At 40.6% G+C, this 17,044-nt stretch overlaps 2 protein-coding genes across 5 annotated transcripts in view; one reads left to right on the forward strand and one right to left on the reverse strand.

Moving 5' to 3' along the window:
- Window positions 1-1,573: 1,573 nt before the first annotated feature.
- RMDN1 (regulator of microtubule dynamics 1) lies at window positions 1,574-16,532 on the reverse strand. Its single transcript, XM_074577390.1, has 10 exons — window positions 16,216-16,532; window positions 15,600-15,711; window positions 12,411-12,498; window positions 10,514-10,673; window positions 9,727-9,816; window positions 9,029-9,084; window positions 6,855-6,942; window positions 5,176-5,206; window positions 3,774-3,907; window positions 1,574-1,773 (listed from the first exon to the last, which is right to left on the reverse strand). The coding sequence occupies exons 1-10, from the start codon at window positions 16,342-16,344 to the stop codon at window positions 1,735-1,737; spliced, it is 927 nt and encodes a 308-aa protein (XP_074433491.1). The 5' UTR covers window positions 16,345-16,532; the 3' UTR covers window positions 1,574-1,734.
- The window catches only part of CPNE3 (copine 3), a 33,031-nt gene continuing 32,431 nt past the window's right edge, over window positions 16,445-17,044 (forward strand). Inside the window, exon 1 of one of the 4 annotated variants that reach the window (XM_074577386.1) lies at window positions 16,445-16,721. The gene's annotated coding sequence lies outside the window, so the exon portion shown is untranslated. Of the gene's footprint in view, window positions 17,027-17,044 lie in introns of all 4 variants that reach the window. The other 3 variants (XM_074577389.1, XM_074577387.1, XM_074577388.1) reach the window with 3 other exon arrangements.

Raw genomic sequence — 17,044 nt, forward strand, 5'->3', positions numbered from 1 at the left:
AATTGGTTTCAAAGGACTGACTGAAAGCATAGATCTTAAGAGGAGAAAAACCCACCACGATTTGTATAGTTGTGCGTGTGTGCTTACAGTTAACTTGGGCTTTCTGGGAATTTCAGTACGGCCGTGTAGCTATTTCTTTTCCTATTTGCATTCCCCATAATTCTGCCATGCTGAAGGGGAGAGAAGCGAGCAAAGAGAGGGAAGGCAGCGAAGCCTGGAGATGAGATGGGGGAACCAGGGAGGTAACACAACTTGAAGGAGCAACTGTGTGTGTAGTTCATGGGTCCTTTCTTCCCACAAACAACTCGGCTGCTCTGCTCTAAACACTCAGCAACCTTCCCTTGGTACCTGGAGAGCCTTCCTCTTTGTGCCGCCGCTGGTCTCTGCAGCAGCAGAGGCACAGAAGTCAGGTGCCTCTGCCACAAAGCTACTAGAAGCACTTTTGTGCGTGGCAGATGTTTTTGTAGTGTACGAACGCAGGAAATTCAAAGAATGGCTTTGAAACACTACATGTCATCCACCCCGGGACTGTCGCATATCAAAGACTTAATTCTGTCGCTCTACTAATAGAAAAATAGGAATTACTTTATCATAGTGCAGAAAACCATCTTTTAACTAGTTTTGTGACCCGGGGCTAGAAGTAAAGCTCTAGCTTGTCTCTCAGCCGTGGATTTTTACTACTTGGCACAGGCTTGGTTTGTTAGCCTAAGCCATTCATCTTCCTCCTATGGACTGCAGTATCCTCTTCTATTAAAACAAACACTAGGTATTTATAGTCAATTTGTTCCGGATTGTTAGACTTCCTACTGGCAATAGCCTGCCTATTTGATTGCCTACCATTTTTTTCATTATGCAGTCCTCTTTTTCTCTTGGGTAATCAGAACATGTTGTTTGGAAAGTCTGTAAATATTTTCTATGCTGGATATCTAATTTGGGTTAATTTATTTTTCTGGGGAAAGTTTCTGCTTAAAATAGTAGCAAGAACAAGAAGGAAGCTTTACTTTATCTCTACAAACAGAAGCCCCTTCTAATGACCTGGGAGTATGCATTCCTCCCCTCATCAGAGCCTAGGGGAAGGAGTGCGCGTGTCCCGCAAACATTGTGCGGCCACTAAGTCCTCAGAATCCCCAGCCTCTCACTGTGCAAATAACTATTCCTATTTCACAGAAAGCTGCTCACCGCATATGTTGATATCAGCCATAAAAGGCTTTTTTTTTTTTCAAATGTTCCCTGCTTCACTCTTCTTAAACCACAGCACTTTTTGCAAAAAGTCAAACACTAGCGTGAATATCTATTACTCTTGAAGGCCGCCGAACCCCACAGAAGGAGAACACTGTAGAAAAAATTGCACGTTTATAGTTATGTCATGGCCCTGTACCTCCTTCCTTTCAAGTTATGCTAGTCATGTTTCTTATTATTCCTCATACATAACTTGTAGCTGAACAGTGAAAAAAAACTTAATTAAAAAACCTGTGCAACCCAGGCAAATCCCAGCCTTTCCCCTCCAATCTATACCCTGCTTGTCCACGGAAGTCCTTTATTCCCATGTAAATCAAGAGACAGGCTCACATAATGAAACAGATCTTCTAGTTGGCAGTTTAATTGAAACAAGATGGAGAGAGTGGGTTTAGGCTTTACTTTTATTAACAGCTTCAAGAAACCAAAGTAGTATTTGGGGCCTTTTCCTATGCTGCTCAGTCCTGAGGCACTGAATTCCCATTATCTTGTTTCCTATTATATAGAATTAAGCAGCTCCAAAGCTTCTTTCTGTACCTGAAAGAAATAAAGATAATAAGGACGCTGGGTAGTTACAGGCTTTTCTAGCAGAACTTACCATGCAAACACACAAACGTTTCACCACAGTTCCGTAAATTCAGAACCCTCCTAAAACAAGTCAGTTCTCTTCCTGTAGTTCACGATGCTCAACACTTGAAACACAAGTGAGAATAAACCCACGTAAGCCAGTGCCTTCAGTGTAATTCACTTACTATATATAGTAAGTTTATTTGGGTTGAATACAGATGATTAGCTCTTGATTTGCTGTAGCGCAATAGCAGCACGTAGTACATTGTCCTATTCCTGACCGTAACCAACCAACCCAGAGTTTTCAAAACTCTGGAGACTAAGGAAGTGTGAGAAGATTGTTTCTGAGTGAGACTCTCTTTGCCTAGGGATTCTGGGTAAAATCTAATAAAATTTGAATATGATGATCTTGATCTAACATCTGTATTAAATAACAAACAAAAAACAAACCCAACCAACAAACTTCTGGTCCTGACAGAGCAAGCAGCGCAATGTAAGCCCAGTACTGCAGATACCAGGGGGTAAAAAACGTTCAGAAAACCTCCTAATGCCAACCTCTGCCAAATGCAGACACAAGAATTCCAATTTCTTTGCACAGGTCAGATTCCTTCTTACTGGACTACCAAGTCCAGTTCCCAATGAATTTGCATTTTACACGTTCACCAGAGAACTGAGCGAATACTGCCCCTGGCTCAGCAGCTCTGCACCCTCCAGGGGGCCACGCGCTGCTGCAGCGGGCAAGCGGTTTAACAACTTGGCTACTGCACAGAAATCACTGCCAACTCCTTTTGCGTGGTTTCTAAAGAAAGGCAAGCTTTTGTCTCGTTTCACATGCGCCTCCAACTACTAGTAACTGTCAGAAGAATTGACCAATTTCATACATACCTGAGACCATTACTCCTTCAGGCTGTTAAATTCCTAAACATTTTGCAAAGCCCAGGAGGAATGGAACCCTTACTCATATTTCTACTGGAAGATGTTACTGAGGGAGCTCACTCTGGGGAGAAACAGTTTGAGCCTTACTAGAGGATCTACAGTGGGAAACCTCAGTAGTGTTTTTGCTGAGGTGTAAAGTGCAAAATCCTACCAAAGTATTTCTTACCATTAGGACATCCAGAATGTCACAACACATTTGGATGTTTTCTCCAACAGTTAAAGCATCTCACACTGCAGCTTAATGCTAAATGAATTAGAGGGCAATCAACCGTAAGAAAAATCAATTGGAAATCAGGCTTTGTTAGTCATGATGCTAATGGGGTTGTTTATGAAAGATAACAGCAATTGCTGTGGTTTACACTGAACACAGTATTAGATCTGAACAAGCCTCATGGATTACCCCTCCTGGAATTACTCAAAGCAGATGCCATCCAAACCAGGATCCCTCTGAGCAGTTCCAAAGGGTAATTAAGTACCTCATCTCACCTACCATTGGAGATTTGCTGTCAAAGACACGTTACTTCCATTTGTCTCAATTTGGCTAGTCCGAACCTCTCCCTAGGGGCCTGGAAAGGACTGCAATGTTAAGTTTTACGGATCTAGCAAGTTTTGGATACTTCCATGCTTTTTTTCCTTCCTCCTGTTCATGTGGTTCTTAGCTTTTTCAAAATATGACTTCTACCTTCCCAGTTTTAGGCATATGAAAAGTGAACCCATGCTCAAATAGACATAGGTGAACTCGGGCACCTGCCTTAGTTCAAGACAGTTAAGGGTGGGTGGTTGTTAGCACTACAAAAACATCACGAAGAAGAAAGCATAACAGTTCTTTACCAAAAATAAAGTATTTCCAACCATTGTGTTCCAAGGCTGTTACCAGTATACTTGAATTTTTTGGTGTCTGGATGCGATCCTGGAATAGGAGTGCCGAACTACAGCGTGCTCTTGAGTTAACTTTATAAAACATTCCACTGCCACGATGTCACTCGTGTCGGTTACAGTATATAACTGTACTATTACAGTTCTTAACTTCCTACCTGTTTGTCCTCTTCTGTATGTGCAGGATACTCCTTCGCTTTGCTTAACCACAGAAGAGCCATCTTTTTATTGTTTAACTTCAAGTACGTCTTCCCCAAATAGAGCAAATTTTTGCTGTAGAAATTTGGGTCAGCTGTACAGACACAGGAGAAAAGCTTTAAATGAGAAGAAGCAGTGTGCTATCAAAGCCATGATACAGTATCGCTCCTTTAAATACTTATTTTGGAAAAGATGAATAGTATTTTGCCTTTGGATCAGAAGGAAGCCAATATAAATCTTTTACTTGCTAGCTTTCCGTTTCATACAGTTACGTTAGCTAGCAGCTTGTTAGTTAATATATTAAATGAAAACTAGATTCCTCACAAATCTGCTTTGCAGGTTTCCTGCTTTTCAGGACCTAGCAGGTGCAACAGGCAGCGTAATCAGCTGAGCACGTACAGGCAAAGAAACAGAGGGCACATTTCCTAGCTTCAGACCACGCACATACAGGTATTAGCTTAGCTTTTGCTGCACAGGAAGAAAACCTGCAACTGACTGTACGCACATTTAACTTTTTTTTAGGGAGAGATTTAAGAAGTTGCTTTTACAAAGCATGCTTTGGCAATCAATCATTATTAAAGACTAGTGGTGCCTACTGTTCATATTTATAGCACAGGCTCTCTCTGCTGCTGGACCTAAGGTCAGGATTCAGAACATACGGAGGCGTTTGGGAAGCAAATTTTGAGATTAAATCCACTGTTCCAGTTCACAGCTGCATTACTTGACACCCAGGGGAAAGATACACAATGAACTTTTCCTTTAAACTTCACTGATATAACTATATACAAATCTTCCATAGAACACTGTCTTCCTTTATCTTTCGGCTACTCAGTTTTGCTTATGGTTTCACTCTTCAAGAAATAATAGGTCCATATTTTCTTCTATATGTGGACAGTTTTACTGCCAGTTAGATTGGCACTTTCATCCAAATGGCTTCTGAAATAAGAAAAAAGTGTGCTTTCTCTGTTGTTCTATTTAGAATACAGAGGGCTTTTGAACTTTAAGAAAATTTAGAAAAAGTGACATAAAATTCTCTTTTTTTGCTTGCTTCTTCCCCCTGCATTCCAGTCGAATGCCTTGGGGAAGAGTACTTTGTTACTAATGAAGGCACGAATTTCACTTTAATACTTATTTTGAAAAAAACCCTCATGTTATAGTCCAACTGATGATAGTAAGCGCGTAACACTGAGCCTCTCTGATGAAACATTCCCATCTAACAGTCTAGCGTGTTGCCTAGCACAGCAGGCTGTTATGGTGATCAGCAGATCATACGCTATTAAGATAGTACCAAAAGCTAGCGGTTTATTGCAAGTCATCATCCATAAAAGATATTATTCAGTCCAGAAAAGCTAGAAGTATTACCTTCCTCTGCCATGTGGAAGTAACGAAGAGCCTGCAAAAGATAAGGTTGTCTTCTTTAAAATGGAGAACAAACTGAACACAGTAGTCAAACTAAAGCCTTACACGTGTGCTTAACATAACTGAAGAAGGACTTCCTGTCTTATTTTTATTAATTCAGCATGCTACTGACGGTTCTCCTTCAACGTATTTCAGATTTGACATCTTCTCAACAGAACTAGTACTTATCCAACTATTCCCTCCACTTCCTCCAGAAGTACAGTACCTCATATTTGTCCTAGCAAATTGGATCGTGTTTTTCCAGCCTTCAACTTGTCAAGATCATTTTGAATTTTATTTCTATGATCCAGCATATCTCTGTATCCTCTGGCCTGTTCTCATATATAAATTTAATAGATGAAACAAATCTTATTATTCAGGCCATTAATGTTGAGAAATACTTCAGGGAGAACTAACTCCTACAGAGCACCAGTTGGTATCCTCTAACATGAGAACAGACATTCATGAAATCCACACACATTTTTCATCTAGTTTCCCCCGTCTTGCACATCAGAAATTTCAGTCCATTCCTTCCTCTTCCTGATGTTACTAGCTGGAGGGAAAATACTGTCAGAGAACTTAAAGTGTGGACAGATCTACAAAACTGATTTTGTACCAAAACTGTAACTGCAGAAGTCTTGCCAGTATGGCTCAACTACAGGTTCTGGGCCAAGTTTGCTTTCTTCAGCCACTTTAAGTGCTACAGAACTCGATGCTGGGACTGGCAAGATTCTGCAGCATTCGAGATCCTGGCTGACACTTTGTATTCTTCCGAGAGTGCTCTTCAGCAAAACTTACAAGCTTGACATTCCATTAAAAAAGTTTTCTTTTTCAATCCGAGCTTAAATTGCTTTCTGTGTAACAGCAAGCGGCCTTCTGCAATTACTTTCGAGTGACTCCTGCCCCCCCTTGCCTTAAAAGAACAAAACATTGTGGGACAGTCATTGCTTGATCTAAACAAAGATAGTAACAGCTGCAGCAAACTTTCCTACTACCAATTGAATTTTCAAGTTTCTATGTATGTACAAGTGTTTAAATAAGATGCACGCTGCATGCGTCAGACAGCCTAGAAGATAAGTGTCTGGACAACACGTTTTAGGGTGTAGGACAGCAGGAATTTTCATAGCAAAGATGACCAAAATACTTTCAACTGAAAAAAAAAATAAGTCACACCATATGTAGCTAGGGGATCAGAAGGTATTTGTTAGTGGTAAGCAACAGAACAAGCTGTTACTTTTTGCATTTAATAAAAAGGGGAAAATTCTAATAGTTCTATCGAATAAGTACATGGTATAACACCACCATGTAAATGGTCAGCACTGGAACTAGTACAATTATCTGCAATAGATCACAATAGTAAATACAAACTAAGTTACATATAGCTTGTTATCTCCTGTTGCACAAACTACATGAACTAATTTTCACTATTCTTATGTGCCACAGCTGAAAAAAATTAAAGACCTTTATGGTTTTAGATATCCCTCACTCTCCTGTTATATTCTCATTTTATTAATGACAGTTGTAAACTCACAAGTCCACGGTTATTCCATAAGCAGAGGTCAGCTTTGTCAGGAAAATTAGTAAAAGCGTATCAGCAGCTTTGTGGGGAGAATAATAATCTGCGAAACATTTTCATATTGTACCTCTTGAAATGTGGAGGTTGGTGGTGTGGCAAATAGCGTCGCAGCTATTTTTCTTTGGTACCATGGCATTTCAGCAAAGGAGTAACACCTGGAGCAAAAGGGAACATTTGTGTATACCGTTCACATTTTTCTCTTGTTTTCGAATAACATTCTCATGTCTTGGACTTCATAACTGTTGTTTCCAAGAGTCAGAACAACTCCAGCCACGCTGCAAGCTCTGTAAGCAAATTCTTACAACTGTACAACAAAATAGCAAGACGTCTGAAGTTGCTGCATAGCTCTGCTAAAGAAGTTTTGGTGTGTCTTTTACTGGGAACTGCTATTGCATTACACAAAACTGGAGACATTTATTAACCGTGTGACAGCTGTTGAGCTTGAATGATTTTAACGATTTATGTTATTTGATATTCTTCTAATATATTTGCAAAAACAGGGCACAACTGAGTAACGTCATTGCCATGCCTCAACATTACCTTGTTTTTCTCAATTAATATAAAGCAGATCTGCAATACGTTCCTGAAAGACTCTGATCTGTAAGAATGAAAATAAACCCAAGAATCAACCTACGGGTGTTCTAGGCTGGGCCGTTCTAGGCTGTTTTCCTATTTACTGAATAACAAAGGTAATGAGTCACTTGGAGATGCTGAAAGGATTTGTTAAGTATTTCAAACACGTAGAATATTCCAGGTGTAAACATTAAATAACACTATTCACTTTAGTACCCTCCCACAATGAGTATAAAAATATTCTTCACTGTGTAAAACAGAGCACTCTAGAGGAGGTGAGAAATTAAGAAATGCAAATATGGAAGTGTTCAGAGGAGAGGGGGACAAGGCATGGAATACACAGTCTGAGTTGAAATTCTGCCATCAGATGTGCCTTATGAGAAATGCCAATAAAAGAGGTTCAATCCAGGATAGACCAGAAAGAGAAAAGAGAAAAATACTGAAGAACTGGCTGATAGCAAATCCCAGTTTCAGATGAAGACGCTCTGGGATTCAATAATGAGTACATTTAAATATACAATACGGGGATATTTTAGTGCCAAAAGCAATAATAGTCTCACATTTCTGAATTTTTCCCTAGGAACAATGTCTTAAGTACTTTCCAGAGCAGGCTTCCTATCTCAAAACTGACCTTACAGCTCATTCAGGTAGTAGCATTTGCTTCTGTTTAAAAATCTGGACTGTTGCAATGGTTAGGTCATGTGGGAATGAGAGGTGGATGCTGGAAAAATGAAGTAAGTTTGTAAACTAATAAAAAATCCAACTCTGGAGCAGCAGATTGCAGTTTACTTTGATACTCAAGAGTCCAGGAAAAAAAACATAGAGGAGGTGGCTGTGGTTTTTAGTTTTTTTTTTTTTTAAGATACGAAACATTGGCTTTATTTATTTTCAATCTCTCCATCTTACAGTAGAGATTTCCTGTAAAACATTACAGCAGCTTCAGTCTCTTTCAGACAAATAACCAGAAATGTGGTCTGGAGTCTCTCACTAACACATAAAAGATACTGCTTTCAACCTCACCGCTTCCACAGAATGCCCTGGTTAGTATGGAAAGTTTTATTTCCAGTCCCTTTGCTTGCTCTGTAACAGTAATTCTTAGTACCAATTTCACTGAGCAGTAAATTTAGTTTCAGAGATTTTTGCATTTATAAGCTGCCCTCACTTAAATATAACTTTTAAAATACAGTACCATCACAGATAATAATGGAAGTATTTTAGGAACACATCTCACTTTTGATAGCTTTTCACTATATACAGATTGTATGACGCTGCAGCCATCACTGAAATTCAATGTAAATTCAGCGTTGAGTTTTGTCTCCATTCACACCAGCAGAACAAAATGAGTAGTACTCACGATCTCTGATGTCTGCTATGGAAACATACTTACATCTGCAAAGTGAGTTTTTAATAGCTCCATACAGTAAAACAAATAAATTGACCGAAGAGTTATTTTTCATCTTTTTGAACTGCGTAAGAATTAAAAAGCCAGACTTTTCTTTTTCAAGGCATGATGTCCTACATCTGTTCAACAGGTTTCAATGTTTGCATCAACTAATTACTAAACACTGAATTATTCCAAGCATTTCTGGAATTCATACAAGACATTTTATATTCTGGCATTTTCCTTTGCTACACGCTAAGTTCTTTTGTTTTCAAAACAGACCTTACCATATGCCTATAAGATGAATTGTTGTAGCATCTTTTGGATTCAGTTCAACGGCTCTCTAGTGAGGGGGGAAAAACAAAAACACAAGATGTAAAAAGTTGTTTTGCCATATTTGGATTAAAATACATTAAAAAAATAGACTTGTTATCCTACTGTTAAGTAAACCAGATTAACAGTGTGTATAATTTCAAGGCGATACGGTATTTATTCAGTGCACAGCTAAATTGGCTCACCTCCAAAAAACTAAAGACACTGACAGATTTCTAAGCACTTCTGTTTAGTAGGTCATTACGAGTTTTGCATGCGACTTGGCGTGTTCAGATTTTGATATAATTTCTGGTGGTGATATAAAATCAGTAGTCTTTATCTTCTCCAGTATTTGTTCTTTACTGATACACAAGCCACAGGTAAAAGGATGGCCACGCATCCATTTCTCAATTTTATCTAGTTCTAAGAGGTTTCAGAAACACTTCAGCTATTTGAAGACTCTCTTCTATAGGAACTTAGTTTACTGCAGGAGATAATTTGTACTCCTTGTTGCTGGGGCATTCAGGACCATCACAATAACCCAAACCCCAGTGTCACCAGATTTGAACAGAAGTACACTTGCAAATGTTCACCAAAAACCAGTCCACAACTGTCACACAATCGACATACTGGACACATTAATGCTGTCGTATGCAAAAAAAGTTTACATTACCTGAAAGTGCTCTTTGATAACAATGGCATTTCCAATTTTAGTCTTGATTCCTTCAAAATCTCCAACATCACTGAGGCAAATTCCATACCACTGTAATTCAAAGAACAAAAATAAAATATTTAATACAGTGCTATAGCTATTGATAGTACATTTTTAAAAGAAACAAACAACACAGAACAGCTGCCTCCACCACCACTAACAACAACAACCAAGAAATATTTGTTATGAACAGCTCAGGCAGCATCAGAGCAACCTGCAGGTCTGCACACGTAAGGGAATCAACGTCCCCTCCTTATACAAATGCCCAACACAACTGACTATACTTCGTTACTCTTCTGCATGTAAGAGAAGCAGCACAAAAAAAAAAGAGCAGAATGAAGCCAGAGCCTGAAGTATTTCCAGTGAAACTCTACAGAGCTCCTGTTATGCACAGAAAGAGCATGCTGAATGGGGGGCGGCATCTGCAACATTTTTAAGGGTACATCAGAGAAGGATGAGCTGATTACATCAGTAATCAATTACAATCAGTAACCAAACTGGTCAGTCACCTTTTTCCATGCTCCTGCACACATTTAACCCGTTCCCGTTTCCCGCATAGAGGAAATTTAGCTGCAGAAGTCTGAACTCTGATCTTTCAAAAAAGTTAGGGAGAATTAGAGATCTCACTCATTCTCAACTGAAAAGTTAAATTAGCTGAAGTTTGCTGAAACAGCATGACATTTGTTCCAGTTTCTACTGACAGAAATCAAAGAACAAGATTTCAGTTAAGTTATTTTGCTTGGCTCACCTTGTGTGCTGCAAAGTTTGATTCATTTTTTTCAAGCGCCTTTTTTGCGCACTCAAGGGCTTCGTACGCCAGTTGTCTTTTCTCCTCTGCAGAAGTACTACTAAGCTGAGCTAGATCTCGTGATGCCCGCGCCAGCCGCCATAACAACTCTGCGTCATCACTAGTTATGAACAGAAACACTAATGTTTTAAAGCAATAATGGAAACACAGCAAGCAAAGATCTTAAACCAGTCTTTCAATGTGTATCTGAAGTGGGTGACAAGAAAACAGCGTATCACCTGTCATTCTATGCTATATACAACCCCAAGGTAACAAACAACAAATGAAAGCCCTCCATTACAGACTCTCTGATGATACCTTCGTTCTGGTCTGTGAAGCAAACATATCTGTAGGAAAGGACTTTATTTTATCACAAATTACGTACATTTAAAAAACCCAACAGTACTCAAAACACCAAATGGAAAACAAGGTCTGCTTTGTTCTTAGCTAGACGGTATTTTTTCCAGCATTCCACTGATTTGATACTAATGTTTACTAGGAACGTTTAAAATATTATGCAGCTTCTTCCCTATAATTGTACCTAGATAATGAAATTCTTCCTAGAGCAACAGTGAAAAAAACATAGATTAGCCATACTACCATCACACAAAGCTGCACATTTATGTATTTATTTATATCACTGTATCAAATGGTGTGTGGTATGTTAACAGCCAAAGATGAGGGATTTTAAGTTTTTTTTTTTTTTGTTAACATACTTTTTTGAAACACTGCTTGCACTTTACAATACTTATAGCTAACTACCATTTTAATTTTGGCTTACTATTTTAATAGAGACTTTAATATTAAATTTAAGTTTAAAAAGTCTTTCAGAGGTTCTACCTATAAAACTTCCCCCTCCCCCCCACCAGTAATACTGAAGTCAAAACTATCAGAAACTTGAAATATTAAAAACCACACACGAGTTCTTGCTAAACTCAGAGCATCAATAAAAGCCAGTTTTCTTATCCGGAGTAAAACTGAGTCATTGCTCACAGCACAGCAGTCCTGCTCTAATTAACACAGTAACACAGAACTAGCAGACTCATTTTTCAGCCAAGTCACAAAAATGTTAAGTATTGCTACTGGAATCATTACTCCTCACAGAATAATTAGTATTGTTTAGTAGCTTACACCTTGCTTATGACATGGTGTCCCTTACAGGCTAGGACCTTCATTTAACTTCCCAGGCTTTACACTTATGCCCTAGCAAGAACAAGACAGAGAAGAGGAAAAAAATAATTAAAAAAAAAAAAGGAGAAAACTACTGAAAACAACTGAACAGTTTATTTCCTCCAGAAATGTTCTAGGAGTGAGGTGCCTTGTCTCCTCCAACGGAATGGACTCTTCAGTTTGCAATGCGTTTTCTGCTTTTTCCTTAAACACCTTGTCCCAGTTCGCTTATCAATAATGTTTTGTGCAGTTAAGACATAACTACGTGAGTAAGGAGCTTTTTTTTGTTAAGACTCAAGTCCTAACATCAGACAAATGAGAACAGAAAGAACAGCTGGTCAGCAGTGACTCTTAAAAATTTTCAATACTTGAATTCTAGGCACTTTGATCATTTACTAATGTGTAGACACATGATGAGTTTTTGCATTATATTTTAAAGGATTCTTAGAGTAACAAAACAAACAAGCAAAAACCCTTCCTCTGCAGGACTGAAAAACTTGAGTCTTAAGCCTCATCTTCTACAGCTACCAGTCCTTTCTTGATTCATTTTTCCATCAGGAGGAAAAAGATCAAGAGCCCTTCTTTCCTACTTAAATAAGCAAGGTTCTCCAGCATACCACAATAAGAACATTAGTTGAAAAACTGATACAGAAGAGCACAGAAAAGAAGTCTCAACGCAACCAAGTACCTATTTTTATGCTGAACCAGCAACCGATACAGCTTTTCAGTTTCTCCACTCCCGTACAGGTAGTCTGCTTGCTCTATAACTTCTTCCACTTAAGAAGGAATTAAAATTGTGGAAACAGAAGAACAAATTACATGTAATTAGGACATTATAGCATAAAGAAAACATTTTAGAGCAAGACAACCTAGCTGTAACACAAGAACAAATGGTGTATTTTCTTTTTAGGCTATCATTCCAAAGAACTTACACTGCACAGCAGCACTGGATAAGCTACATTTACAATGAACATCTAGGAAGAGAAACACTGCTGAGTATTCGCCTACAAAATAGCTTTCAGTAACAGAGCTTTGGATACTTAGTGGATTTAACATTCAAAAGTATCTTTCTCAATGAATTAGACTACTAGAAGTGATTTGTTTCCTTCTTTGTGAAAACGGCAGGAAAAAAAAAAGTATGAAAAACATGACCAGGAGGGCACGTGCAGCAGGAATCTGAGTGTAACAAACACCCTTCGTTAGCATATGCACAGAATTTAAATCTAATAATAAAAATAAAAAAAAAAATATATATTTTTCATTATCAATATGGTTCCAGTTTCACCAGAATATGGCTGCAGATTGAGCTGGTCCCATTATCTTACTCAACAAGCCAAAATGAAACATTGCTCAAAGGTTTTCTGACTGAAGTCCTTAAGATTTACATAAACATGACTCCAAAAAAATAAAGCTCATCTACTGAAACCTCTATGTGTTCACGATACTAAAAGCAAAAATAATTTTGAAAATCAAAATTGGCTTTCTAGAGTATAATTTTATGAACTAAGTACCTATTGTTCTTATGATACTTTAATTCTTTTTCTAGAAAAATACTTCAAAACACAACAGAGATGGGGGAGTATGATTTCCGCAACTGGCTGAATATAATAATATATAAATATAATATGTATATAGCACATAAAACAGCATTCCAGGAACGAAAATATCAAACACCATATAATACAGAAATCTAGCACAAGAACAGATGGGATTAGGAGGAAAAAGACCCAAAGGGAAGCAGGTAGTTAATTCTACCGAGGTATGTAACTGTACAGGAGAACAACAAACTGAGTTTCCTCTTATGCCAACTTCAAAACATGAAAACAATTGCATTTTAAGTCAAAAGCCTCGCCTAATTTCTTATAGAACTTTTGGCTATGCTTATCATGTCTTTGGTGTTATTCCTGGGTCCACAATCAAACTCGACAGGCTGAGAGAGTTGGGGTTGTTCAGTCTGGAGAAGAGAAGGCTCCAGGGAGAACTTACTGCCGCCTTCCATACTTAAAGGGGGCCTACAGGAGAGATGGGGAGGGACTCCTTATCAGGGAGTGTAATGATAGGACACAGGGTAATGGCCTCAAACTGAAAAAGGGTAGATTTAGATTGGATATCAGGAACAAATTCTTTACTGTGAGGGTGGTGAGGCACTGGAACAAGTTTCCCAGGGAGGTTGTGGCTGCCCCATCCCTGGAAGTGTTCAAGGCCAGGCTGGATGGGGCTTTGGGCAGCCTGGTCTAGTGGGAGGTGTCCCTGCCCATGGCAGAGGGGTTGGAACTACATGATCTTTGAGGTCCCTTCCAACCCGAACCATTCTGTGATTCAAAGTCAAAACATAAGTTCTACCCTGTCTTTCATAGAAATTAATCATGTTTATTAGCTTTCTTTTTTCCAGTTATCTACTGAATATGGCAGTCATGTTTCACAGCATCACAGTTTTACTTATAGAAGAAACAAACATCGAAGGCTACTAAACACAAAAGCCTCCTCTTCAGCTTAAAAAGATCCTAGAATATAAGCCACTGAAAATCAGGAGAGCATTCTGGATAATTTTTAACCCTGCCATCTCTAAATGCTTTCTGTCAACCATTTCAAAGATAAGATAAGACAACAGTCTACATGGACTTTGGATTTTAGTGTCCAAAAGATTAGCTTCATGGGACATCTTCAGTATTATCTTCAGTGTTTGCTTGTTGAGACTCCCTGAACACTACTAACGTATCCAATGACTAAATGCTCAGAACTCGAACTTCTGAACACATTTCCCAACAGATGTTTTATGTAAATTATTAGACTTCTATTTCTTTAAAAGTGTCTTTCACACATTTCTTTTTCACTCTTATTTTCACCGTATCTACTACTTGTCTTGCATAGAAAGCCCACTAACATTGCTATTCCTGTCAACCTAAATGCCAGATTCAAGTAAGAGTAACTAAAAAAGCCCAGAGGTAACTAAGTAGTGTGATTTATGTTCGTCATTGGAAGTTTTCTTACTTGTGTATTGAGTAGCTATCGTAAATCTATTCACTGAAGCTCCTTCCATTACAGCAGATGAAACAGTTCCTTATCTGTTCAAAAGCCTATTGTCTGAATTTTTATTTAAGTATAAACATCTAAGATGTTCCTCTCTTTGACACACACAGAAACAGGTTATCTGAACTGACTACTATCTAATCTATACAGTAAGCATACATTTCAGCTCATTCTCCATTGTTAGGCTTACTCTCAAAACCCCTTAATTTAGAACTTGACAGACAAGTTTAAAGGCTGCACCAATATCCCCATTTAAGATACTATTACCTTTCTTCCGGTAGTAAGACTATCTTTATTCAGATCTTGAAAAGGACATTTTATCACTTGTTCTGTTCTTTTCTGGTAGGTAAAGCAAGGCTCTCCTTCCCCTTTTTCAGTGTGACAAAAATACAAGACATTTCTCAATTCTGTCTGAAAAGCAATCTCAGTGTTGCTTGACTAGATTAAATGGGAATCACACTGTGTTCATATAGAAAATCTGAACTAAGATTTCTAGAAATTGATTAAAGTTTGGTCTGCGTTCCTAACTGAACCATATCTTTCTCAGTTAAGAGTTATTTAAAGGCTGGGCAACAAGTTAGGCATCATACACCTTGTGCACCTGTTATATCCTAGACCGGATGAGCTACTAGATACGCTTTCAGTGACACTTGAACGAATCACTTGTTAAAGTGCTACAAGGCTACCCTGAACCAATTCAAAAGCATCCTGTCATGGAAACACACTGCATGCAGTCTTAATAGCGGAAATCAAAAACGTTACACCATTTTCCTATATAATTCCAGCACTAAAAATTTTAAGCTTTGCATTAGAATAGCCTACATACTTCAAAATTAGAATATATTACCTTTGAAGCTTGCATGAACCTCAGCAAAGCCAGAAATCAGCTTGTGAGCTTCATAAATCAAAACGGACCCTGTTGAAAGCGCAACCCCCCTCTGAAGGTTTTTTCTAAGCACCTGCACGGGATCATAAGATTAATTAACACTTAATTAACATTAATAAACATTGTCACTCTGAATTCAAAAAGTTTTTCTCATGTCTACCACCAGTTATAGTTCAGATTTTGAACAAAGTCTTTTTAAAGCTAAAAAAACCCAACACATCACATCAGCAGGAGGGGATTTTCTTTTCTAAGTTTTTTCAACAGAGGCTCAGAATTACGTTTCAAAATACGAACAGAACGCCAGACTGAAAATAAACCATAAATATGGAACGAACGCAAGGTAAGAAGCAAGAAAAACCAAACAAAACCAAAGCAAACTCGCAGTTTTTCAAACGAGAAGAGGGACTCCAGCATTTGCAAAAATAAACCGGCCCTTCGCTACCTCCGGAGTCCCCACAGCTGCTCCTCCTCCCTCCCTCCGTCCCTCCCGCCGGCTGACAGGCCCTGAGCGGCGGGAGAAGAGCCTGGAAGCGGCAGCCCCCGCCACCCCCACGCCACAACCCGGCTACTTCGCTACCTCGCGGCCGCCGGGCACGCCCCGGCCCCATGGGCCGCCTGTAGTGCCCCCCGCCTCCCGCCGGAGCGGCCTCCTCAGGCAGGCGGGGCCGCGGCGTAAAGGCCGCGCCAGCACCAACACCGCCGCCATCCACACCGAGCGGCCGCCACCCCCGCCGAGCGCCGCTGCCGCCAGCACCACCCCCCCGCCCCCGCCAGCGGAGGAACCGGTCCGTCCCCCAACCCTGCCCGGGCGAGAGGGGGAAACAAGGGCAAGGGCCACCCGTTCCGAGCGCCAGCCATTGCGTAGACCCGGCACCCTGAGCCACGCCTCGACCTCAGCCCCGGCCAGGTCGCCGGCCCCGGCTGAGGGGTGTCTGTGAGGAGAGGAAGGGGGAGGGAGAATCTGCGCATGCGCCCCCGGACGCCAGCGGCCCCGGGGCGGGGCGCGCCCGGTTGGCGTGGGCGTGTCAGCGGCAGGCGCCAGGGGGGTGCGCAGCCTCCGCGCTGCTGTCGGCGGCCCCGGAGGTGAGGGAGGGGCCCGGCCGCGGGGGCGAGGGGGCCGCGGGGCAGCGGCGCCGGGACTGGGCGTTGTCCGCGGGCGAGACGGAGCGCTCGGGGGTCCCAGGGGTGGCGGCGGCTTATTGCCTGGCGGAGCCCCGGCGCCTTCCCGTGCCTTAGGGGCGAGTCCTCCGGGGTCCGTTTGCCGCCGGGCTCACTCCCCCTCCGGCCGGCGGGGAGGGAGTTGATGCTTGCCGCCCGTCGTTCCTTCGGGCTGCGGTCCGCTTGAGCCGCTTCTCCCCTCCGGCTGCCGCCTCGTAAGGCGGAGAGAGGTGCGGGGCTGGGAGGCA

This window comes from Larus michahellis, chromosome 2 (genome assembly GCF_964199755.1).
Source record: "Larus michahellis chromosome 2, bLarMic1.1, whole genome shotgun sequence".
Taxonomy (NCBI): domain Eukaryota; kingdom Metazoa; phylum Chordata; class Aves; order Charadriiformes; family Laridae; genus Larus; species Larus michahellis.

Excerpts from the sequence above, each read along its gene's own strand:
- RMDN1 (XM_074577390.1), bottom strand. The coding sequence starts at position 16,344 with ATGGCGGCGGTGTTGGTGCTGGCGCGGCCTTTACGCCGCGGCCCCGCC. Across the intron at positions 9,085-9,726 it reads TTATCAAAGAGCACTTTCAG|AGAGCCGTTGAACTGAATCC; the intron begins GTAATGTAAACT and ends CCCCCTCACTAG. Across the intron at positions 6,943-9,028 it reads ATTCATCTTATAGGCATATG|GTGTTACTCCTTTGCTGAAA; the intron begins GTAAGGTCTGTT and ends CTTTTGCTCCAG.